At 43.4% G+C, this 23,427-nt stretch overlaps 2 protein-coding genes across 2 annotated transcripts; both read left to right on the plus strand.

Annotated features, from left to right (window-relative positions):
• The first annotated feature begins 454 nt into the window (after window positions 1-454).
• On the plus strand, window positions 455-4,953 carry LOC125521040 (probable apyrase 7). The gene is made up of 3 exons (XM_048686098.1): window positions 455-990; window positions 1,674-3,663; window positions 4,195-4,953. The coding sequence occupies exons 2-3, from the start codon at window positions 1,830-1,832 to the stop codon at window positions 4,479-4,481; spliced, it is 2,121 nt and encodes a 706-aa protein (XP_048542055.1). The 5' UTR covers window positions 455-990; window positions 1,674-1,829; the 3' UTR covers window positions 4,482-4,953.
• Window positions 4,954-9,807: 4,854 nt separating this feature from the next.
• On the plus strand, window positions 9,808-13,764 carry LOC125521049 (GPN-loop GTPase 3-like). Its single transcript, XM_048686111.1, has 9 exons — window positions 9,808-10,133; window positions 10,530-10,638; window positions 10,714-10,795; window positions 11,550-11,635; window positions 11,921-12,024; window positions 12,108-12,238; window positions 12,327-12,420; window positions 12,682-12,737; window positions 13,387-13,764. Exons 1-9 carry the CDS (start codon window positions 10,089-10,091, stop codon window positions 13,481-13,483), a joined length of 804 nt encoding a protein of 267 aa, XP_048542068.1. The 5' UTR covers window positions 9,808-10,088; the 3' UTR covers window positions 13,484-13,764.
• Window positions 13,765-23,427: the final 9,663 nt, after the last annotated feature.

The following is a 23,427-nucleotide window of genomic DNA, read 5'->3' on the forward strand; positions in this document are numbered from 1 at the left end:
AAGTGAGAGGAAGCACGAGTTGACATTAGAGTACATTTCTTAGTTTCCTTCATATTACATTTGTGTCTTCTTGGCGTTGATGTGTTGAGGGGGACGGTGCCGTAGATAATAGAAACCTCGTGGCTCCATTCTCACCCCGGGATGCCTTCATGACCAAGATCAGTGATGCCAACGTCAGGATTATTGTGTTGCTGTTTCGTTCTAAAGGACGTTGGCTCTATATCTCGACAGCTGGTGAATTCTCTTCTGGTGTTTCGATCTATCCTCACGACGTATCCTGGTGATGATGTTGTATGCTTTGTTTTTTTTAGCTTCGTTCGCTGGAGGATTTTTGTTTGACAGTTTTTTTTTTAAGAATTTGACAGGTTGTTTGTTGGGGCTTGGGGCCTTGGGATTGGGGGAGCCGGCCGCACCTCTCTCGTCACGTCGTCCGTTCATCGGCAAGACATCGTGGGTCGGTGATGCTAGCCAGGTTTGGTTTGGTCCAGGTCAAGCTCGTCTCTCCTCGTTGGGTTCCCATTCCGTCCGCCCACTCCGCCCCGACGCAGCGCCGTCGCGCACGCACGCGGGTTGCGGGCCGCACGCAGCCAGTGAGCCACTATCCCTCACCCGCCTTTGCGTCGGCTCCACCGCACCGCCCCCCTCCGCCGCCGCTCTCCCGCCCCCGCGTTGCCACCGACCCCGCCGCTGCGGCCGCCTCCGCCGGTACAGGCCGCCGGCCGCCAGCCGCCGAAGCAGCTAGCTCGCTCGCTCGCCCCGGGAGGACCGGATCGCCCTACTCCCCGCCGCCGCGCCCGATCCGGCCGCGGCCCGCTTTTCCGTCCCAGATCTTACCGGCGTCCGTCCTTCTCTCCGTTCCCTGTCCGCCTCGATCCCCGAATCCGTCGCCCCGCGCGCCAGTCCAGTCTCCGTTCCCCCTCCGCTCCGCTGGTGCTGGACTGGCGTGGAGCGGATAAGATCCGTCCCGTCCGGGCGCGGTTCCCGTCGCTGGTAAGGAAGCCATATCTCCGCTTTGGTTTTTGTCTCGTATAGGCTTTGGAGTCTTTTCCTTTATTCAGTAAGTATCCAAAACAGATCTTTCTTCTCCAAATCGATCGCAGTTGGACCCGTCACATAGGGCTACACGAGGTTCCCTGAGCTAATGCTACTTGTAGAGGTCTGTTTGCGTCGATCCAATTGGAGGTTCAGCTGAACCCCTGTGCCCCCTGGTTAAGCCTGCCATTTGTTGGTGGCTTGGTGGTTGTGATACCTGAGTGCCGGCCCGAGTCAATGGAAAGTCGGCGTCTTGGCTGTGGTTCCATGATTGCAGATTAGTCTTTGCCAAAGTCAGATATCGCTGTGTGTTCTAGGTTGTGATTGGGCGACACAACTGAGTGTCAGTTTTGTTGGTATTACTACTTTCTGTAGCATATAGGGAGCTGTACTGTTGTCCATTGATCAGTAGACGCATTTTTCAGAGTACCGATATTGATCCAAGGTACTCCAGAGTGTCATCTCTCAGTTAGCATAATATTATCCTAGCCGCCAGTCTTTTGCTTTGCACTGTACTGAGCATGCGAATGTTGTTTACTGATTTCTGAATGTCCAGCGTGTAGGTTCTTCAAGTTATAGTGTTATCTATTCGATGTCGGCGTGTTAGTATTTTTCTATCTAACATACAGAATTTGTTGCAGGCAGAGGCTGTGCGAAGGTGGTGTTGGATTAATTTACTGTCTGGCTAATTATGCTGCCCACTTATGACTCATGCTTCTGTTTGCCCACGTCACTTCTTATCGCTCATTGTCAGTGATCTTTAAATAGTTTCCACCTCAACTACAAAAGAAGCAGCTATGCGGCTTTCTTCTTCTCTTCAAGATTTGCCAACTTTCTCCAGAATTGAAACTTTAGAAAGGGGCTCTAGCATTGGTGGTGATCTGAGCTCAGGGCGTGCGAAGCCTGTCCGCACACTTCAAAGAGAAGGTCCTGTAGCAAGCTTTTCCAAAGAGAGAACGCCCCCATCGTCACCAACAAATCGAAAGAAATGGATGAGAACAGTTGGTTGGGCTGTTGGTCTGATCTTATTGCTGTGCTTCATATACGCTTCTTTGAGATATTTCCATGTCTTTCTCTCAGAAGGTAGCTCTGAATACTATGTGATTCTTGATTGTGGCAGCACTGGTACAAGAGTGTATGTTTACGAGTGGTCCATCAATCATAATGATGGAAATTCATTTCCTATTGCTTTGAAACCTTTAGGAAATGCTCCTAAGAAAAAATCTGGTAAATTAGTTGGGCGTGCCTATCAACGAATGGAAACTGAACCTGGGTTGAGCAAGCTTGTTCACAATGAAGCTGGTATGAAGAAGGCAATAGAGCCCCTCCTTCAAATGGCTGAGCGGCAGATCCCAAGACGCGCACACAAGCACACTCCTGTTTTTCTATATGCCACAGCTGGTGTCCGCAAGCTACCCACTGCAGATTCAGAGTGGCTTATGGATAAGGCTTGGGATGTTCTGAAGAATTCATCATTTTCTTGTAGTAGAGACAGAGTTAAGATAATCACTGGCATGGAAGAAGCTTATTATGGATGGGTAGCTCTTAACCACCACCTGAACATGCTTGGCACCTCATCTTCTGCTTCTGAAATGACTTATGGTTCACTTGATTTAGGCGGATCATCATTACAGGTGACATTTGAGACTGACAAAGTCGTCCAAGGTGACACAGGCGTTGGTCTGACTATTGGTTCTGTCAATCATCAACTTAGTGCTTATTCTCTTTCTGGTTATGGATTAAATGATGCATTTGACAAATCTGTGGCACATCTGGTGAAGATGCTGGGAGGAACAGCTGGTAATGGCAAAGTTCAGGTCAAACATCCTTGTCTACAAACTGGATACAGGGAAGATTATGTTTGTTCTTACTGCCAGCCACTCAAACAAGATGGAAGTCCCAGTGTTTCAGCGAAGACAACAGGAAAAGAGAAGCAGGGGACAGCTGTTGAACTGATTGGGGCACCTCAGTGGAAAGAATGTAGTGATCTTGCAAAAGTAACAGTGAATCTTTCAGAGTGGTCCAATTCAAGTTCTGGACTTGATTGCAACCAGCAACCTTGTGCCCTTGCCAGTACCTTTCCGCAACCACATGGGCAGTTTTATGCAATGTCTGGTTTCTATGTGGTCTTCAAATTTTTCAATTTGACTCCTGATGCTACTCTTGTAGACGTTCTAAAAAGAGGTCAGGAGTTTTGTGAAAAACCATGGGATGTTGCAAGGAGTAGTGTTCCACCGCAGCCTTTCATAGAGCAGTATTGCTTCAGGGCTCCTTATATTACATCACTTCTGAGAGAGGGACTGCAGATCAAAGATAACCAAGTGATAATTGGTTCAGGCAGTATCACTTGGACTCTTGGTGTTGCTTTGCTAGAGGCTGGGCAGGCACTGTCAAGGATGGATATTCAAGGATACATTTTACTGCACCGGGAGATAAACCCAAATATTCTTATTGTATTGTTTCTGATTTCAATCGTGTTGGTCATATGTGCAATATTGTGCGTTAGCAATTCCATCCCAAGGTCATTCCGCAAATCCTATTTGCCGCTTTTTAGGCCGAACAGCGGAGGCAGTTCTGCGCTTGGTATGGGATCGCCTTTCAGATTTCATTTATGGAGACATATTAATTCAGGTATGTGCTTAAATTTGTCTTTGTATCGAGCTTTCATCTTGTGTTTAGTCCTCTATCGTGTAAATGCTGCAATGCTAGTGTTGTTTTACTCACATTTCTATTGACCATTATTTACCATTTTTAGGACTTCCAAGCTATTTAATTTATTATCCTGCTTTATTTTGAATGTCAAATTTGTTACACCACTTAACCTACTACTGAGTGCTTCTAAGAAGCAGCATCACATAGAAATGTTGCATGTTGGAACACCTATGCTTTTTATTGTTTCACTGTACTCCATTTAATGAGTTCTTGCTATATTTGACTAAATTTTTGTGATGAGACTTCAGTGAGTCATTCTACCCATTACAGCACTCTAATTTTGTAATGCTGTTCTATCAAAATCAGTAACCTTGTTGGAGAATGTGAAGATATTTGCTGTATCACATGTAGTCAAACAATCTTGCAAGTTTTATTTGATTGTTACACTTTCATCATTCTTAAGATATCAAACTTCTGTGTTTGCTTCACCTTGCCTTCCTCTCTGCACAGGTGATGGGAGAACAAAGACACCATTGAGCCCTACTGTCGCTGGGTCAGAGCCCCATCCATTCAGCATGACTCATGGATTAGGAGGCAGCAGCGTCCAGCTTATGGAATCTTCCAGGCAATCGTTGGGTGTATATCATAGCTATTCAGTTGGGAGCTTGGGTCAGATGCAGTTTTCTAGTGGATTGCGGAACCCTACCAGAGGTCAGACAACACTTCAGAGCCGGAGATCCCAATCGAGAGAAGATCTCACGTCTTCATTAGCTGATCTTCATATTCCAAAGGTGTAGAGCATTACATTTCAGGATGGCATGACTAGTATGTGATCCCATGCCATAACAGACTCCATGTAAATAATAGCTCCAGACTGCTTGATTTCTTCTTGTCTAGCCAGAAGGCAATTTTGTCGGCACACTGACAATTCAAAGGTTTAGGATTCACAAAATTTAAAGTATATGACTTGGTGCCTCATGGACATGATACATCCATCCCCTACAATGCAATAGAATCATGCCATAAAGAAAGATGGTCTTGCAAGCAGCTGGGTGTTGTACCAGAAGAAATGTTACATGGTTCGCCGATGCGATTGGCCATGGCCTGCAAGGTCACCAGCTCAGTTCTTTGGCCACAAACATCCAAGGCTATCAGATCATGATATTGCTGCAACCATCTGGGACTCATATACTCTTCAAAGGTTCTTAATTATTACAGTATTATTTTAGTTTTACTACACATAATAAAGATAGCTATGTTCTTGCGCACTATCATTGATGTATCATCTTGTCAGCCTTCTCTTCTTTCCTTGTAACACCATTCGGTACGCAATCTTGGATGTCAAATGGAAATTGAGATCATCGATCAGTAATTTGATTGCCCTTATTTAGATGGAAATTGAGACTATCGATCAGTAATTCGTTTGCCCTTATTTAGATCCTCCGTATGAATCTGTTTCGGTCACAAGTTCATCTGCACAACTTATTTCTTCTGTTTGTCTACAAGCTTTTCATCGGTGCAATTTCCCCCCTCTTTGCATGCTCAAATAACACTGTGCATCTTATACAAATTCAAATAGAACATTAGCATCGTCGGTGCAACCGTGCAACTTGTCCTGTATTTACCACGGTGCATATATTATACAAGTCGAAAGGATCAGTACCTTCAACTTGGATGCGGTATAACATAAATTTCTCCTGAGATCTGCATCTGATTTATGATACATGGAAGTTTCCTTTTCTGAAAGGCTTAGAGCAACTCCAATAGATCCCGTATCCTTAAATCATTAAAAAGACTACCGGTTAAGGTAAGTTGGGGCAAAAAAGGCCTCTAACAGTTCCCGTAAACCCGACTCTTTTTATGGATCCCACACATTTTTTCGGTTTTCTTTGAGTTTTTTTTTCAACACATGTCTACCTTTTTTTCAATACACATTGTACATTTTTAGTACATGTGAAACTTTATCTTGATACACGTTGAAAAAATTTCAATACACAAATATACATTTTTTTTAAATACATGTTAAACATTTTTCAAATATACATTAAATTTTTTAATGGCCGAGAACATTGTTGTACATTGTATAAATATGTTTTTTTAAAATTTCACAAACATTTTTTGAAACACAAGAATATTTCTTTAAAATATCATGTACAATTTTTGAATGGTACGAAACATTTTTTGGATTTATGCAAACATTTTTGAATGTAATGTATATATTTTTGAATGGTAAGGAACATGTTTTTTGAAGACAGCGATTAAACAATTTTCAAATGGATGTTGAATGCTAATAATAAACGGAATGCAAAAACCACAATGGAGAAAAACATACACATGTATTCCTTGTCCGGAAAAGCTTGTCTCAAGCTTGTTCCTCAAATGGATGTATCTAGCACTAACTTGATGCTAGATACATCCATTTGAGAAAATAAGCTTTTCCGGACGGAGAGAGTACTAGAACATCCACTTGCACCCCTAAAAAAAATGTACTAGTACATCCACTTGGTTTTTCATTTTTAAACTAGTACTTTTTTAGGGGTTTTAGGAAAAACTAGTACAACCAGTTGCACACGTAGAACAACCTGCGCTCATGGACAGGAATGCTTGGTCTATGGCTGTAAAGACACCATATATAAAAGAATAGTAATTAAATAAATGGTTAAAATTCTGAAAATATTTTTGAAATAAACTTAACCTTTCATTGGACTTGTAAAAAAAACTCCACAAAAGGAAAAAAAAAACCTGCTGACTTCTTTTAGAAAACAAAATTTTTGGCCAAAATAATATGAATAGTGACCTGTAATACTAGCAACTTTTTTCACGAAGTCAACACTGTTCTTTTATTCCTGAATATCTACTAATGCAAAAAAATTCAAGTTTATTCTATTTTCTTTTAAACTTTTTAGACCATTTTAGTTATTACTTTTTTTTCATATCAGATGTATACACGTCCCAGGAAACACAACATTTCCCTGTGCTCACTTGGGATACAATCGTTGACCAACCAGGTCATAGGGAAAGGCGCACACGATAACCTGCAAAATCACTGAGTACTCTTTGTAAAGATTATTCTCATCTTTTAAGGTTGCGATAAGTGACACACTGCATGCGTGTCAGTTGTCGCAATCTAAGAGTTTTTTCTGTTTTCGTAGATTAGATTATTCAAAATGTTTTATCTTTTAGACCGTTCGTCGTTGGATTCCTTACATTGAGATTTTCAAAACTAGATCTCATATTGATCGGTTTCGATGAACTTTCTTTCATAAAAAAATCAGACGAAAACTCTGAATCGGAGCATATTTCTTTCCTTTCTGAAGAGGTACGACTCTGCCTCTCGCGGAAGCAAACGTGCCTCCATTAGAAGTAAATCGTGTCTCTCACGGAAGGAAAAAAAAGAGAACAAGTATTTTTTCTTTTTCGAGAAGCACGACTTGTTGGGGATCGTTGTAGAAATTAAAAATTTTCTACGCATCACCAAGATCAATCTATGGAGAGACTAGCAACGAGAGAGAGGGGGTGCATCTTCATACCCTTGAAGGTCGCGATGCGAAAGCGTTGCAAGAACGCGGTTGGAGGAGTCGTACACGCAGCGATTCAGATTACGGTCGATTCCGATCTAAGCGCCGAACAACGGCGCCTCCGCGTTCAACACACGTGCAATCCGGTGATGTCTCCCGCGCCTTGATCCAGCAAGGAGGAGGGAGAGGTTGGGGAAGACAACTCCAGCAGCAGCACGATGGCGTGGTGGTGGTGGAGCTGCGTGGTTTCCAGCAGGGCTTCGCCAAGCACCACGGAGAACGAGGATGTGGAGAGGTAGGGTTGCGCCGAGAGAGAGAGAGAGACTCGTGTCTTTGGCAGCCCCAAAACCCTCACTATTTATAGAAGGAGCGGAGGAGGGTGCGCCCCCTCTAGGGTTCCCACACCTAGGGGGGCGGCCAAGAGGGGAAGAGAGGGGGCGCGCCCTAGGGTGGGCCTTAGGCCCATCTACGCCTAGGGTTTCCCCCTTTCCCCTCCTAGATGCACCTTGGGCCCTAGTGGGAGGCGCATCAGCCCACTCAGGGGCTGGTCCCTTCCCACTCTTGGCCCATGCAAGCCTCCGGGGCTGATGGCCCCTCCCGGCGGACCCCCGGAACCCTCCGGTGGTCCCGGTACATTACCGGTGACGCCCGAAACACTTTCGGTGGTCAAAACCTCACTTCCTATATATTATTCTTTACCTCTGGACCATTTCGGAACTCCTCGTGACGTCCGGGATCTCATCCGAGACTCCGAACAACATTCGGTAACCACGTACAAACTTTCCCTATAACCTTAGCATCATCGAACCTTAAGTGTGTGACCCTACGGGTTCGGGAGGCATGCAGACATGACCGAGACATCTTTCTGGTCAATAACCAACAACGGGATCTGGATACCCATGTTGGCTCCTACATGTTCCACGATGATCTTATCGGATGAACCACGATGTCGAGGATTCAATCAATCCAGTATACAATTCCCTTTGTCTACCTGTATGATACTTGCCCGAGATTCGATCGTCGGTATTCCTATTCAATCTCGTTACCGGCAAGTCTCTTTTTCTTGATCCGTAACACATCATCCCGTGATCAACTCCTTGATCACATTGAGCTCATTATGATGATGTCCTACCGAGTGGGCCCAGAGATACCTCTTCGTCACACGGAGCGACAAATCCCAGTCTCGATTCGTACCAACCCAACAGACACTTTCGGAGATACCCGTAGTGCACCTTTATAGCCACCTAGTTACGTTGTGACGTTTGGCACACCCAAAGCATCCCTACGATATCCGGGAGTTGCACAGTCTCATGGTCTAAGGAAATGATACTTGACATTAAAAAAGCTTTAGCAGACGAACTACACGATCTTGTGATATGCTTAGGGTTGGGTCTTGTCCATCACATCATTCTCTTAATGATGTGATCCCGCTATCAATGACATCCAATGTCCATGGTCAGGAAACCGTAACCATCTATTGATCAACGAGCTAGTCAACTAGAGGCTCACTAGGGACATGTTGTGGTCTATGCATTCACACATGTATTACGATTTCTGGATAACACAACTATAGCATGAACAATAGACAATTATTATGAACAATAGACAATTATCATGAACAAGGAAATATAATAATAACCATTTTATTATTGCCTCTAGGGCATATTTCCAACACGACTGTGCCTAAACAAACCTGTGCCTCCACAAGAAGTAAATCCGTACCTCTCGCGGAAGGTTTCCGAGAGTCACGATTGGCAGAAGCAAATCCGTGTCTCCATGAAAAGTAAATTCATATCTCTCGCGGGAAAAATGCTAAATGGTGCTCTCCTAGCCCATCCAATGTGACCCTTGGGGGCCTCCCGAAGGAGTACTCGTTGATTAGTTGCTCTTGACAACCTGTGATCCTGTGCTCATGTGCGCTCAAGTCATGGGCCGTGGGGAAGGCCCACACGAGCGATCAATTATATTTGATATATTGGACAAACCTGTGCTCATATGTGCTCACTTGCTCACGAAGTTATGTTATACTCCCTCTGTGCCATAATATAAGATGTTTTAGCAAGCTGATTTTTTTACTTTATGTCTTGTATATTCTTGTTAGAAAATACACGAATGACTTTTAAATTACATTAACATATATTCTCACAGAAATAAAAAACATTCCAAATTGTATGATTTGGGTTTCAAAATGTGAATATTTGTTTTTGTATGCGGGAACATTTCTTAAGTATGATATTTACATTTTTTAAATATATGAACACTTATATTCAGCTTCATAAATATTCCCCCCATTATTAAATAGAAGTCTTTCTAGAAGTGTAGATTCACTCATTTTGCTCCGTTTGTAGTCCGCATTTGAATCTTTAAAAAGACTTATATTTAGGAACTGAGGGAGTAATTTTTTAAATACATGAACATTTATCTTCAGTTTCACGGACATTATTTGCTTATATGTGACCTTTATATTATCATAAACCGAATTATAAATTTTTTAAGTTTTGTTTATGAATTCGATTTTTATAATTTAAGAAATATAAATAAATTTGAGTTAGTGGGCCGGGCCACTAAAGTGTACCGTTGAGGCGGCTATATGCCGCTATGTGAGCGGTCAGCGCCAGAATCGCCCCTCCCTTCACGCCGTCACCGCCGCCACTCACGCCGCGGTCCGCCCTCACCTGCCGCCGACAGCCCGCTACTCACCTCGACGGCCGTCGCCCGTCGCGGGTCCCCGACCGTACTCCCCGCCGCCCCCTCTCCCCTGCCTACGTCGTCGCCGCCGTTTCCTCAGTCCTCTAGTCCTCTCTTTCTCCTCCCGCCCCAAGCAGCCCCCTCTGTAAACCCTACCCCCCCCCTCCTCCCCAGTCCTTCGGCAGCCCAACGCCGACCATGGGTTTCGCGCAGCTCGTCATCGGCCCCGCCGGCAGCGGCAAGGTGATTGTCTCCGATTCCCGCCCGCTCCCTCTTTCGCTCCGTGCTTAACTCAATCTCCAGCTTTAATTTGATTGGGGACGGATTGGTTCGTCGCTCTGGCCAACTAGGATTCTGCTTCTGCCGCTGCTTATTTTGCATGGTTGCACTCCTGCTTTGTTCTAATACCAAGTTTGTGCCATGCTTGATGTGATTTGGTCCCTGTTTAGACGTGATTTCAGACCAAGTAATGTACCAGTACTCATCTGCTATTTGATTATACCTATATACATATTGTATGTATATTCCAAGTAATTTGACTGATTGGAGTGGGTCGCACTTGCACGGGAGGTTAGAGTATGGTTACAGAGAAGCTGAGAAATACGTAGTGTTTTCTTATCAGTTGTTAATCATATGCAGTCGACCTACTGCTCTGGTCTGTATCAACATTGCGAGACGGTGGGCAGGAGGATTCATATGGTCAACCTGGATCCAGCTGCAGAGCACTTCAGCTATCCTGTATCTACTGGTAAGATTACTTGCATGCTGTTGTGCACATCTTTTACATAGGGCTCTTACTCACCTCTGTTTGGTATTTTTATAGATATTAGAGAGCTCATATCACTGGATGATGTCATGGAGGAGCTTGGGATGGGACCAAACGGCGGCCTCATCTATTGCATGGAGTATCCTGTTGTTTGAAAGCATGTTAATTTGTTGTTGATTGCTGTCTACTTGTCTTCCAAGCTATTTGGTTATGAAGGGACCCCTTATGGCATATCGAACATTTCACTGCTGGATGCTAGTAGATTTATTACACGTTAGTCTGGAAGATCTACTTTCGCAGCAGTTAAAACGGGTGCATCATCTAGATCATACTTCATTACATCTTTGTGTGGTGTTTGCGCATATACTTTGTTATATCTAGAATTGAACCGCCTTCTGTTTTGTTTTCACCAGCAAAAGTTACATGTAGATGCTCCAGGAGCAAATAATTTTGTTGTACCTGCATGATTTGTTATCTGGATAGTAGATACCATGACGCTAAGTTATAGTTTCAGTTTGCTGCTCCATTTGTTGAAGTCATTTGCATGGATGCTGCCTTTCACACTTTGGATTGAATGACATTGCCATGCTGTGAATTTTATTAGTGAGTTAAGAGCTCTGTTTGTAATTCTGGCTGAACTCATTTTATGCAATTTGAAGAGGATGTGAATATTCTTTATTGGCATAAAAACTACTCCCTTCGTTCACAAATATAAGATGTTTTGGATATTTCAGTATGGACTACTTATGGAGTGAAATGAGTGAACAAACACACTAAAACATGTCTATATACATCCGATTCACAAAAGCTAGAACATCTTATATTTGTGAACGGAGGGAGTATCATTTTAGGATCTTATGCTGGCAGTTGTTATTTCCTTAAGAAACCCTTAGGCACCTTGAAGACAATTTGGATGATTGGTTGGATGAACAATTGGAGAACTACTTGGATGATGACTATCTTGTGTTTGATTGTCCAGGTAATATTCTTAATGCATGTTTGCATACTCTAATTATATCTTGTTAGTTAGTTGGACTATTTCATGTCACCTACTATTCTTACCACCTACATGGGCCTAACGTAATGAATTTCCTTTTACTTCTTATGTAAAAGTTATGCACTACTGTGTACATGGTGCCATCTTTACCTATCTCTTATGTGGTTCTGTAGCATGTCTTATTTTATGAAATACCTGAGATACCTAGATTGCTTAACATTACATGAAAGCAGTGTTAACCCAAGGTTCCACATCTTGCTTTCGCAGGCCAGATTGAACTCTTCACTCATGTTCCAGTTCTGCGCAACTTTGTTGAGTATCTGAAACGGAAAAATTTCACTGTTTGCGCTGTGTACCTTTTGGATTCGCAGGTTTGGATCATTAATATAGTTTTCCTTACGACAACACTGAACTCACACTCCAGACTGATATCTGTTTGTTTTTCTTGGTACAGTTTGTCAGTGATGTCACAAAATACATTAGCGGTTGCATGGCTTCTCTTTCTGCTATGATTCAACTTGAGCTTCCTCATATCAACATCCTTTCAAAGATGGACCTGGTTTCCAATAAAAAAGATGTAGAAGAGTATGTTCTCTTTAATTTTTTTCTCCCATACTTAGCTGTAACATTTTAAGGTTGCCCTTTTTTTACTGATGATGTTTTTCTATTTTAGTTATCTGAACCCCGAGGCACAGGTTCTTCTGTCACAGCTGAATCGGCAGATGGCACCTCGGTTTCACAAGTTAAACAAGGCTTTAGCTGAACTGGTATGCTTTCCATGAACCTGTAAACTAAATAAAAAATCTCATGCTTTATGAAGCCCTATGACTGTCAATATATTGTGGTCAACTATGTTTTTGTTATTTCATAAATTCATAATTGCCGGATGTGTATCTCTTGCTTTGAACTGTTACGTTTCTGATGAAAATTGTTTCTTAAGGAAAGCTCTGTATCCTGTTTTGGTAGGCAATTTACTCTAATATTGTGTCTCTGCCTCCAATATTGATGTCAGCACTACTATCATGTAGGTTGATGATTACAACATGGTGAATTTCATACCACTTGATTTGAGGAAGGAGAGCAGGTATTCCTGTTTGTTTTCTTAGTTTAGTTAAAATCTCAGCCCCTCTTTACACCCTAAGCATTCCTTCTTTTCTGCTCAAGTGATCGATTGCCACTTGAGTTTCTGATCCTTAGACATGCTACTTCTACTAGTACGCTTGTGGATGCAACTTTAACATCTAGCTGGAAGACACATTCCCTCCTTGCCAGATTCAAATTTTTGGTGGGGTGGTGGTATAATAGCACACTTACAATTTGCTCTTCTACTTTTGTGCTGTTGTTCCATTTTTTTGCTGTCATATACTCACTCCGTAAAGAAATATAAGAGCATTTAGATCACTAAAGTAGTGATCTAAACACTCTTATACTTTAGTGATCTAAACGCTCTTATATTTCTTTACAGAGTGAGTATTTGTCTGGTCTTTCTGGAAAATAGTAGTAATAATTATGGAATGAGCACTGGGATAAAATTTCCACTTGAGATGATTGTTGAGTTGAAATTTATGTGCTATAGGTGGTTAAATTTCAAGTATAGTGCTGCAGTGAAACAAAACACTTGAGCAACGTTGAAGTGTAGCACTTCCATTTGCCATGCTGATACAAAATTTCCATGGCAGATTTATCTACCTGGTTGTGTTTTTTCGTATCCCTGACCATCCTTGCTTTTGCAGCATTCAGTATGTGCTGTCAAACATCGACAACTGCATCCAGTACGGGGAAGACGCCGATGTGAAGGTTAGGGACTTCATTCCCGAGGAGGATGATTAACCATTTTGATCGAGCAGAAGCAACAAATTAGTCAGTATCATGTAGAATGGGTCCATGGGACGAGGAATTCACCGCAGAAGCGCTATTTATCTGTTTCAATCGTTGGTCGTAAAAACAAGACAGAATGCATCTGCCAAGAGTGTGTGGGTCACCTTCTTATGTGTGTGGTTGACTAGCAATTGCTTGTGTAAACAAATCATCATCCTCTTCCGGAGCTCTTGAACCGCATCAGACATGAGCGGTAATACCTACCTAAAATAGTGTATGCGCTAATGCACCAATTCTGCTCCTTTCTTTCTGAACACAACACCGTGAATTCTGGTCAGCGTAATGTCAGTATATTTTGGAGGCGCTAGGTTTTGGAAAGTCTGTCAGATTGTATAGCTCTTCCTTGCAAGGTTGTCCCTTGTTTAGCATCGCATTGCAATCAATGGCTGCCCCTACACATATGAAGTCTTGCCGTGCAAAATGCCTTTTAAAGTTTCAATGGACAGAGGGAAAGCATACGCTAGATCTCTGTCTTCGGTGCACCTACGTTGATGCATGCATACGACATCCCAGTTTACAAGCTCACTATCACCCTGTGGTTGAGTTGGTTAGGTAGACAGTGGTATCCCCAATCTACCAGGGTTCAAATCCTGGTGCTCGCATTATTCCTGAATTTATTTCAGGATTTCCGGCGATGCGCTTGCAGTGGGAGGAGACGTTTTCATCGATGACGAGATGATATGTGTTCATAGGGGTGAGTGTATGCGCGTGTATATGAGCGCTTGTGGCTGTACTGATGCTCAAAAAAAAAAAGCTCACCATCACCGGCCTGAAAACCAGGCAGATTTTTCAACTTCACTTTGTTTCTTTGCTTCTTTTGTGCCAAATTTCCAAGAATATGTACTAAATCAACACGTATAACCAGCAAAGTAAATATGCAGAAAAATTGACTTAAATAGCATGTTTGGAGTGCGGCGAATCTGCACCCGGGCTCAGCTGCACCCACGCTCACGGATAAAATAAAAAAAAATACTAGAAAAATTCAAAAAATTCCAAAAAACAATTATGTGGTAGATAATTTGATGCGTGAGGTTCGGTCCAAATTTCAACTCATTTGGACATTTGAGGAGCTCTGGGAAAAAAAGACAAAATCAGGGTCTGTAAAACAGTTTACTGTTCAGGAACTGTTTTGACCTGATTTGTCTTTTTTGCCCAGAATTGCTCAGATGTCCAAATGAGTTGAAATTTGGAGCGGATCTCACGCATCAAATGATCTACCACATATTTTTTTTGAATTTTTTTGAATTTTTCTAGTATTTTTTTTGAATTTTTTTCTGAGCGGGTGCAGCTGAGCCCGTGCTCAGATGCAGATTTTCGGTTTGTCATGGTGTAATTCGGCAAAAAGTGCACTTTTTTTTATATAGTTTGACTTGGTGCACATTACAATGCACACAACCATATATTCATTAGAGTTCAAGTATCAAGCTCCGGTACTTAAGTACATGAATGACAAATAAACAAGCCACAACCGGCGAAAATAGGAATAAATGCTTACACAGATAGCCTACTATCGAATCACCATCCAAACTGGTTGTATGTATCCTATGCTATCATCTCCTATTGGTTACGGAAGTACACATATCATCTTACAACGTAAAACCGAATGTTCAGTACAAACTGGAGCCTCTTATAAGGTTTAGAAGCATAATTAGGAAGATACTCCCTTTGCTTTTATTTATTCTGTATATTAGCTTTGTCTTAAGTCAAACTTTATATATTTTGACCGGGTTTGTAGAAAACATTATGAACATTTGCATTAACAAATATATATGATGGAAATATATCCAATGATGAATATGATATTGATTTTGCATTGTTGATGTTTATACTTTTTTTATAAACTTAGTCAAAGTTTATAAAGTTTGACTTAAAACAAACCAAGCATGTACTCTTTTCGTCCCAAAATAAGTGTCGTTCATTTAATATAAAGTCATACTAACTCTGTAATAAATCAGTGCCACTTATTTTGAGACAGAAGGAGTACTCCCTCCGATCCCATTTAGTCTGCGCATAAGTTTTTCTTGTTTTTTCCGCAATGCTCTGCGCGATCCAGATTTGTAGCGATTTCTTTCAAATCTATCCCTACTTTTCATCACTGCATGCAAGGCTGCCTCCTCTTGTGCATTAATTCCGGCCACGCATGCAGCGCATGCAAAGGAGGATGGGCCAATAACAGCCATGCAGAGAAATATGCAGGAGAAACGAGGCGGACGGGCCAATTAACTGCCTCGCGTGATTATCGCTTTGCAGCCTTTTCAGGTCGTTGCAATTCATCCAGCGCAGGGGTAATTCCATCCGAAATCAATTTCTAGTAGCACTTCTTGGTATGCGTGATGTGAGTTATATGCAGACTAAAGAGAATCGGAGGAAGTACTATTTACAAGTTTTATAGTTGTTGGCAATTTTGGAGCCGTTCACCCACCCCAATTTAACGGTGGTAAAATAGGAGGTACCTGTTGGACTGGTACCAAAATTATGTGGGATCAGTACTTGCAATATTTTTTATTTTTTAAAGGGTAGGTTCATCATTTACCACCATCCAGGATGACGTCATCGGTACCAAAATTAGAAGGCCTTTGGCTGCCTTCCTTAAGCCCAATCGGTACCAATATGCATTTAAATAAATTCAGGAATTTTAAAAAAACTGTTCACGAACTCAAAATAGTCGAGTTCAAAAAAAATTCATGAGTTCAACAAAAAAGTTCATGGATTTGGGAAAAAATTCACGAGTTCAAAAATAAAACTCACGCATTTGAAAAATTTCATGAATTTAATAAAATCGCATGTTTCACGGATTTGAAAAAAGTTCATGATTTTGAGATTTTTTTTCAAAAATTTAGAAAATAATGTTCACATGTTTGAGGGGGAAAAAGTCATGAATTTAAGGGAGACCGTTCACAAAAAAATCAAAAAATATCACGTATTTTTTTAGAAAAAGGAAAAAAATAGAAAAGGAACAGAAAATAAAAGGTAAAAGAAAAAACCAAATGAAAACCGTCCAGAAACCCAAAAAAGAGAAAAAGGAAAATCGGTCGGAAGCTTCCCAAAACCGCGAGCTTCCCTCTCATGCCTAAATGGTGGGTCGGCCCATTCTAGGAGGGGGGTGGGGGTGCCTTTTACTGAAAAGACTGTAACCGGCTCAGCCTCGGTCAAATAGGAGTTGGCCAAAACTGCATCACGTGGGGCTGTCTGGGTAGTATGTAGTCTACCAGATAGGCCATTAAGGCCAACTCCATTGCGCGATCCTATCCTGTCCGTCCCCGTCCGTTTGGGATTAAAGGGACAAACGAGACGGTCCAGCGCGCGGGCGCAAACGGACTTTTGTCCGCTTTGTGTCCGCTTTCGACACATCCCTGGCCCAAAGTTGCGCCGGTTTTGGGGTAAAACGGACAGCGCGCGGACGGGCGGGACGCGCGCGCTTGTCCTCTCCTGGCCCGCCTGTCGGTGGAAGAAACCAACCCCCCCCCCCCCCCCATTGGCGCCCTTTCCCCCAAACCCTCCCACGTCCCTCCCACTGCCCCCTCTCTCCCCCGTCCATGGCCGACGCCCCGCCGAGTTCCGGCGGCCTGGCCGTCGACCCGACCGCAAAGGTGAAGAAGAAGGCGCCAAGGAAGCCGCGGTCGGAGTGCACGCCGGAGGAGATCGCCAAGTTGAACGCGGAATCGGCAAAGAGGAGGGAACGGAGAGCGGCCGTCAAGATCAATGCCACCGCGGCCAAGTTTGCCGCCCAGCGCGAGGAGCTGGAGGCCGCGCGGCGCAAGGCCGCTGCCGACGAGAAGGAGGACCTCGTCAACAAAGCGCACGCCATCCTCATGCTTGGCATGGGCCGTCCGACGGGGTTCCATGCAGCGGCCGTCGGCCCGGCGGGCACAGGCTCGTCGGTCGCCCGGCCTACGCATTGCCAGTCGTCGACGTCGCGCGCCGCGCCCATGTCGCCCGGCTTTCCTCCGCCCAGGCACGACGGCCAGACCCGTTTCTCGGCGTCACCGGACGTGGGCTTGTTCGCGCCGTCCACACCACGCCCCGCGGCCGTCATCGACCTCAACGTCACGCCTGGGTCCAGCAGCGGCGGGCGGCCGTCCGTCGAGATGCAAAGAAAGCAGGCGCGTGCACCGTTCACGGGCACCATGCCGGCCCCCCGCGTGTTGTTTGACGGAATGCCAACCTCAACGCCGACGGTGGACGACCCCTTCTACAACCAGTACATGGAGGACGTGATCTTCCAGGGTGGGCATGGCCGTGCCTACGACCCCGAGAAGACCCAAAGTCAGGATGGCCGCGCCCAGTACGTGCCCGATGAGGAGGCCGACGACCGTGCTGACTACGACCATGGTGATTCTGAAGGAAATATGCCCTAGAGGTAATAATAAAGTTATTATTTATTTCCTTATATCATGATAAATGTTTATTATTCATGCTAGAATTGTATTAACCGGAAACATAATACATGTGTGAATACATAGACAAACAGAGTGTCACTAGTATGCCTCTACTTGACTAGCTCGTTAATCAAAGATGGTTATGTTTCCTAACCATGGACAAAGAGTTGTCATTTGATTAACGGGATCACATCATTAGTTGAATGATCTGATTGACATGACCCATTCCATTAGCTTAGCACCCGATCGTTTAGTATGTTGCTATTGCTTTCTTCATGACTTATACATGTTCCTATGACTATGAGATTATGTAACTCCCATGTGCCGGAGGAACACTTTATGTGCTACCAAACGTCACAACGTAACTGGGTGATTATAAAGGTGCTCTACAGGTGTCTCCAAAGGTACATGTTGGGTTGACGTATTTCGAGATTAGGATTTGTCACTCCGATCGTTGGAGAGGTATCTCTGGGCCCTCTCGGTAATGCACATCACTTAAGCCTTGCAAGCATTGCAACTAATGAGTTAGTTGTGGGATGATGTATTACAGAACGAGTAAAGAGACTTGCCGGTAACGAGATTGAACTAGGTATTGGATACCGACGATCGAATCTCGGGCAAGTAACATACCAATGACAAAGGGAACAACGTATGTTGATATGCGGTCTGACCGATAAAAGATCTTCGTAGAATATGTAGGAACCAATATGGGCATCCAGGTCCCGCTATTGGTTATTGACCGGAGACGTGTCTCGGTCATGTCTACATTGTTCTCGAACCCGTAGGGTCCGCACGCTTAAGGTTTCGATGACAGTTATATTATGAGTTTATATGTTTTGATGTACCGAAGGTTGTTCGGAGTCCCGGATGAGATCACGGACATGACGAGGAGTCTCAAAATGGTTGAGACATAAAGATTGATATGTTGGAAGCCTATGTTTGGATATCGGAAGTGTTCCGGGTGAAATCGGGATTTTACCGGAAAACCGGGAGGTTACCGGAACCCCCCGGGAGGTACATGGGCCTTAATGGGCCTTAGTGGAAGAAGAGGAGAGGCGGCCAGGGCTGGGCCGCGCGCCCCTCCCCCTAGTCTGAATAGGACAAGGAGAGAGGGGGCCGGCGCCCCCCTCCTTCTCTCTCTCTCTCTGTTCCCACCTCGCGAATCCTATTCCAACTAAGATTGGGGGGGGGGGAGTCCTACTCCCGGAGGGAGTAGGACTCCTCCTGGCGCGCCCTATGATGGCCGACCGGCCTCCCCCTCTTGAACCTTTATATACGGAGGCAGGGGCACCCCTAGAGACACAAGTTGATCCACGTGATCATATTCTTAACCGTGTGCGGTGCCCCCTTCCACCATAGTCCTCGATAATATTGTAGCGGTGCTTAGGCGAAGCCCTGCGACAGTAGTACATCAAGATCGTCACCACGCCATCGTGCTGACGGAACTCTTCCCCGACACTTTGCTGGATCGGAGTCCGGGGATTGTCGTCGAGCTGAACGTGTGCTAGAACTCGGAGGTGCCGTAGTTTCGGTGCTTGATCGGTCGGTCCGTGGAGACGTACGACTACATCAACCAAACGCTTCCGTTGTCGATCTACAAGGGTACGTAGATCACACTTCCCTCTCGTTGCTATGCATCACCATGATCTTGCGTGTGCGTAGGAAATTTTTTGAAATTACTACGTTTCCCAACAATGGTATCAGAGCCTAGGTTTTTATGGTTTGATGTTATATGCACGAGTAGAACACAAGTGAGTTGTGGGCGATATAAGTCATACTGCTTACCAGCATGTCATACTTTGGTTCGGCGGTATTGTTGGATGAAGCGGCCCGGACCGACATTACGCGTACGCTTACGCGAGACTGGTTCTATGCCGTGCTTTGCACACAGGTGGCTGGCGGGTGTCAGTTTCTCCAACTTTAGTTGAACCGAGTGTGGCTACGCCCGGTCCTTGCGAAGGTTAAAACAGCACCAACTTGACAAACTATCGTTGTGGTTTTGATGCGTAGGTAAGATTGGTTCTTGCTTAAGCCCGTAGCAACCACGTAAAACTTGCAACAACAAAGTAGAGGATGTCTAACTTGTTTTTGCAGGGCATGTTGTGATGTGATATGGTCAAAACGTGATGAGATATAAGTTGTTGTATGAGATGATCATGTTTTGTTGAAGTTATCGGCAACTGGCAAAAGCCTTATGGTTGTCTCTTTATTGCATAAGATGCAAGCGCCAAATAATTGCTTTACTTTATCGCTATGCGATAGCAATAGTTGCAAGAGCAATAGTTGGCGAGACGACCATGTGACGACATATTGATATAGATCAAGATGATGGAGATCATGGTGTCATGCCGGTGACGATGGAAATCATGACGATGCTTTGGAGATGGAGATCAAAGGCACAAGATGATGATGGCCATATCATGTCACATATTTTGATTGCATGTGATGTTTATCTTTTATGCATCTTATCTTGCTTTGATTGACGGTAGCATTATAAGATGATTCCTCACTAAATTTCAAGATAAAAGTGTTCTCCCTGAGTATGCACCGTTGCCAAAGTTCGTCGTGCCCAGACACCACGTGATGATCGGGTGTGATAAGCTCTACGTCCATCTACAACGGGTGCAAGCCAGTTTTGCACACGCAGAATACTCAGGTTAAACTTGACGAGCCTAGCATATGCAGATATGGCCTCGGAACACTGAGACCGAAAGGTCGAGCGTGAATCATATAGTAGATATGATCAACATAGTGATGTTCACCATTGAAAGCTACTCCATTTCACGTGATGATCGGTTATGATTTAGTTGATTTGGATCACGTGATCACTTAGAGGATTAGAGGAATGTCTATCTAAGTGGGAGTTCTTAAGTAATATGATTAATTGAACTTTAATTTATCATGAACTTAGTCCTGGTAGTATTAGCATATCTATGTTGTAGATCAATAGCTCGCGTTGTTGCTTTCATATGTTTATTTTGATATGTTCCTAGAGAAAAAATGTGTTGAAAGATGTTAGTAGCAATGATGCGGATTGGATCTGTGATCTGAGGTTTATCCTCATTGCTGCACAGAAGACTTATGTCCTTGATGCACCGCTAGGTGACAGACCTATTGCAGGAGCAGATGCAGACGTTATGAACGTTTGGCTAGCTCAATATGATGACTACTTGATAGTTTAGTGCACCATGTTTAATGGCTTAGAATCGGGACTTCAAAGACGTTTTGAACGTCATGGACCATATGAGATGTTCCAGGAGTTGAAGTTAATATTTCAAGCAAATACCCGAGTTGAGAGATATGAAGTCTCCAACAAGTTCTATAGCTAAAACACGGAGGAGAATCGCTCAACTAGTGAGCATGTGCTCAGATTGTCTGGGTACTACAATCGCTTGAATCAAGTGGGAGTTAATCTTCCAGATAAAATAGTGATTGACAGAATTCTCTAGTCACCATCACTAAGTTAGTAGAACTTCGTGATGAACTATAATATGCAAAGGATAACGGAAACGATTCCCAAGCTCTTCATGATGCTAAAATTGACGAAGGTAGAAATCAAGAAAAACATCAAGTGTTGATGGTTAACAAAGACCACTAGTTTCAAGAAAAGGGCAAAGGGAAGAAGGGGAACTTCAAGAAGAACAACAAGCAAGTTGCTACTCAAGTGAAGAAACCCAAGTCTGGTCCTAAGCCTGAGACTAAGTGCTTCTACTGCAAAGGGATTGGTCACTGGAAGCGGAACTACCCCAAGTATTTGGTGAATAAGAAAGGATGGCAAAGTAAACAAAGGTATATTTGATATACATGTTATTGATGTGTACTTTACTAGTGTTCATAGCAACCCCTAAGTATTTGGTACTAGTTCAGTTACTAAGATTAGTAACTCGAAACGGGAGTTGCAGAATGAACAGAGACTAGTTAAGGGTGAAGTGACGATGAGAGTTGGAAGTGGTTCCAAGATTGATATGATCATCATCGCACACTCCCTATACTTTCGGGATTAGTGTGGAACCTAAATAAGTGTTATTTGGTGTTGAGCATGAATATGATTTGATCATGTTTATTGCAATACGGTTATTCATTAAAGTCAGAGAATAATTATTGTTCTGTTTACACGAATAAAACCTTCGATGGTCATACACCCAATGAAACAAGTTCGTTGGATCTCGATCGTAGTGATACACATATTCATAATATTGAAATCAAAAGATGCAAAGTTAATAATGATAGTGCAACTTATTTGTGGCACTGCCGTTTAAGTCATATTGGTGTAAAGCGCATGAAGAAACTACATGCTGACGGGCTTTTGGAATCACTTGATTATGAATCACTTGAAGCTTGCGAACCATGCCTTATGGGCAAGATGACTAAAACGCCGTTCTCCGGAACAATGAAGCAATCAACAGATTTGTTGGAAATCATACATACTGATGTATGTGGTCCGATGAATATTAAGGCTTGCAACAGGTATCATTATTTTCTGACCTTCACAGATGATTTGAGCAGATATGGGGATATCTACTTGATGAAACATAAGTCTGAAACATTTGAACAGTTCAAGAATTTCAGAGTGAAGTGGAAAATCATCGTGACAAGAAAATAAAAGTTTCTACGATATGATCGCAGAGGTAAAATATTTGAGTTACGAGTTTGGCCTTCAATTAAAACAATGTGAAATAGTTTCACTACTCACGCCACTTGGAACACCATAGTGTAATGGTGTGTCCGAACATCATAGCCGTACTTTATTAGATATAGTGCGATCTATGATGTCTCTTACCGATCTACCACTATCGTTTTGGGGTTATGCATTAGAGACAGCTGCATTCATGTTAAATAGGGCACCATCTAAATCCGTTGAGACGACACCGTGTGAACTATGGTTTGGCAAGAAACCTAAGCTGCCGTTTCTTAAAGTTTGGAGTTGCGATGCTTATGTGAAAAAGTTTCATCTCGATAAGCTCAAACTCAAATCGGAGAAATATGTCTTCATAGGATACCCAAAGGAGACAGTTGGGTACACCTTCTATCACAGATCCGAAGGCAAGACATTCGTTGCTAAGAATGGATCCTTTCTAGAGAAGGAGTTTCTCTCGAAAGAAGTGAGTGGGAGGAAAGTAGAAAACTTGATAAGGTAATTGTACCTTCTCCCTTATTGGAAAGTAGTTCATCACAGAAATCTGTTCTTGTGACTACTACACCAATTAGTGAGGAAGCTAATGATGATGATCATGTAACTTCAAATCAAGTTACTACCGAATCTTGTAGGTAAACCAGAGTGAGATCCGCACCAGAGTGGTACGGTAATCCTGTTCTGGAAGTCATGTCACTAGACCATGACGAACTTGCGAACTATGAGGAAGCGATGATGAGCCCAGATTCCGCGAAATGGTTTGAGGCCATGAAATCTGAGATAGGATCCATGTATGAGAACAAAGTGTGGACTTTGGTGGACTTGCCCGAGGATCGGCAAGCCATTGATAATAAATGGATCTTCAAGAGGAAGACGGACACGGA

This window comes from Triticum urartu, chromosome 1 (assembly GCF_003073215.2).
Source record: "Triticum urartu cultivar G1812 chromosome 1, Tu2.1, whole genome shotgun sequence".
NCBI classification, from domain to species: domain Eukaryota; kingdom Viridiplantae; phylum Streptophyta; class Magnoliopsida; order Poales; family Poaceae; genus Triticum; species Triticum urartu.

Excerpts from the sequence above, each read along its gene's own strand:
- LOC125521040 (XM_048686098.1), top strand. The coding sequence starts at position 1,830 with ATGCGGCTTTCTTCTTCTCTTCAAGATTTGCCAACTTTCTCCAGAATT. Across the intron at positions 3,664-4,194 it reads ATGGAGACATATTAATTCAG|GTGATGGGAGAACAAAGACA; the intron begins GTATGTGCTTAA and ends CTCTCTGCACAG.
- LOC125521049 (XM_048686111.1), top strand. The coding sequence starts at position 10,089 with ATGGGTTTCGCGCAGCTCGTCATCGGCCCCGCCGGCAGCGGCAAG. Across the intron at positions 11,636-11,920 it reads TCTTGTGTTTGATTGTCCAG|GCCAGATTGAACTCTTCACT; the intron begins GTAATATTCTTA and ends TTGCTTTCGCAG. Across the intron at positions 12,025-12,107 it reads TGTACCTTTTGGATTCGCAG|TTTGTCAGTGATGTCACAAA; the intron begins GTTTGGATCATT and ends TTCTTGGTACAG.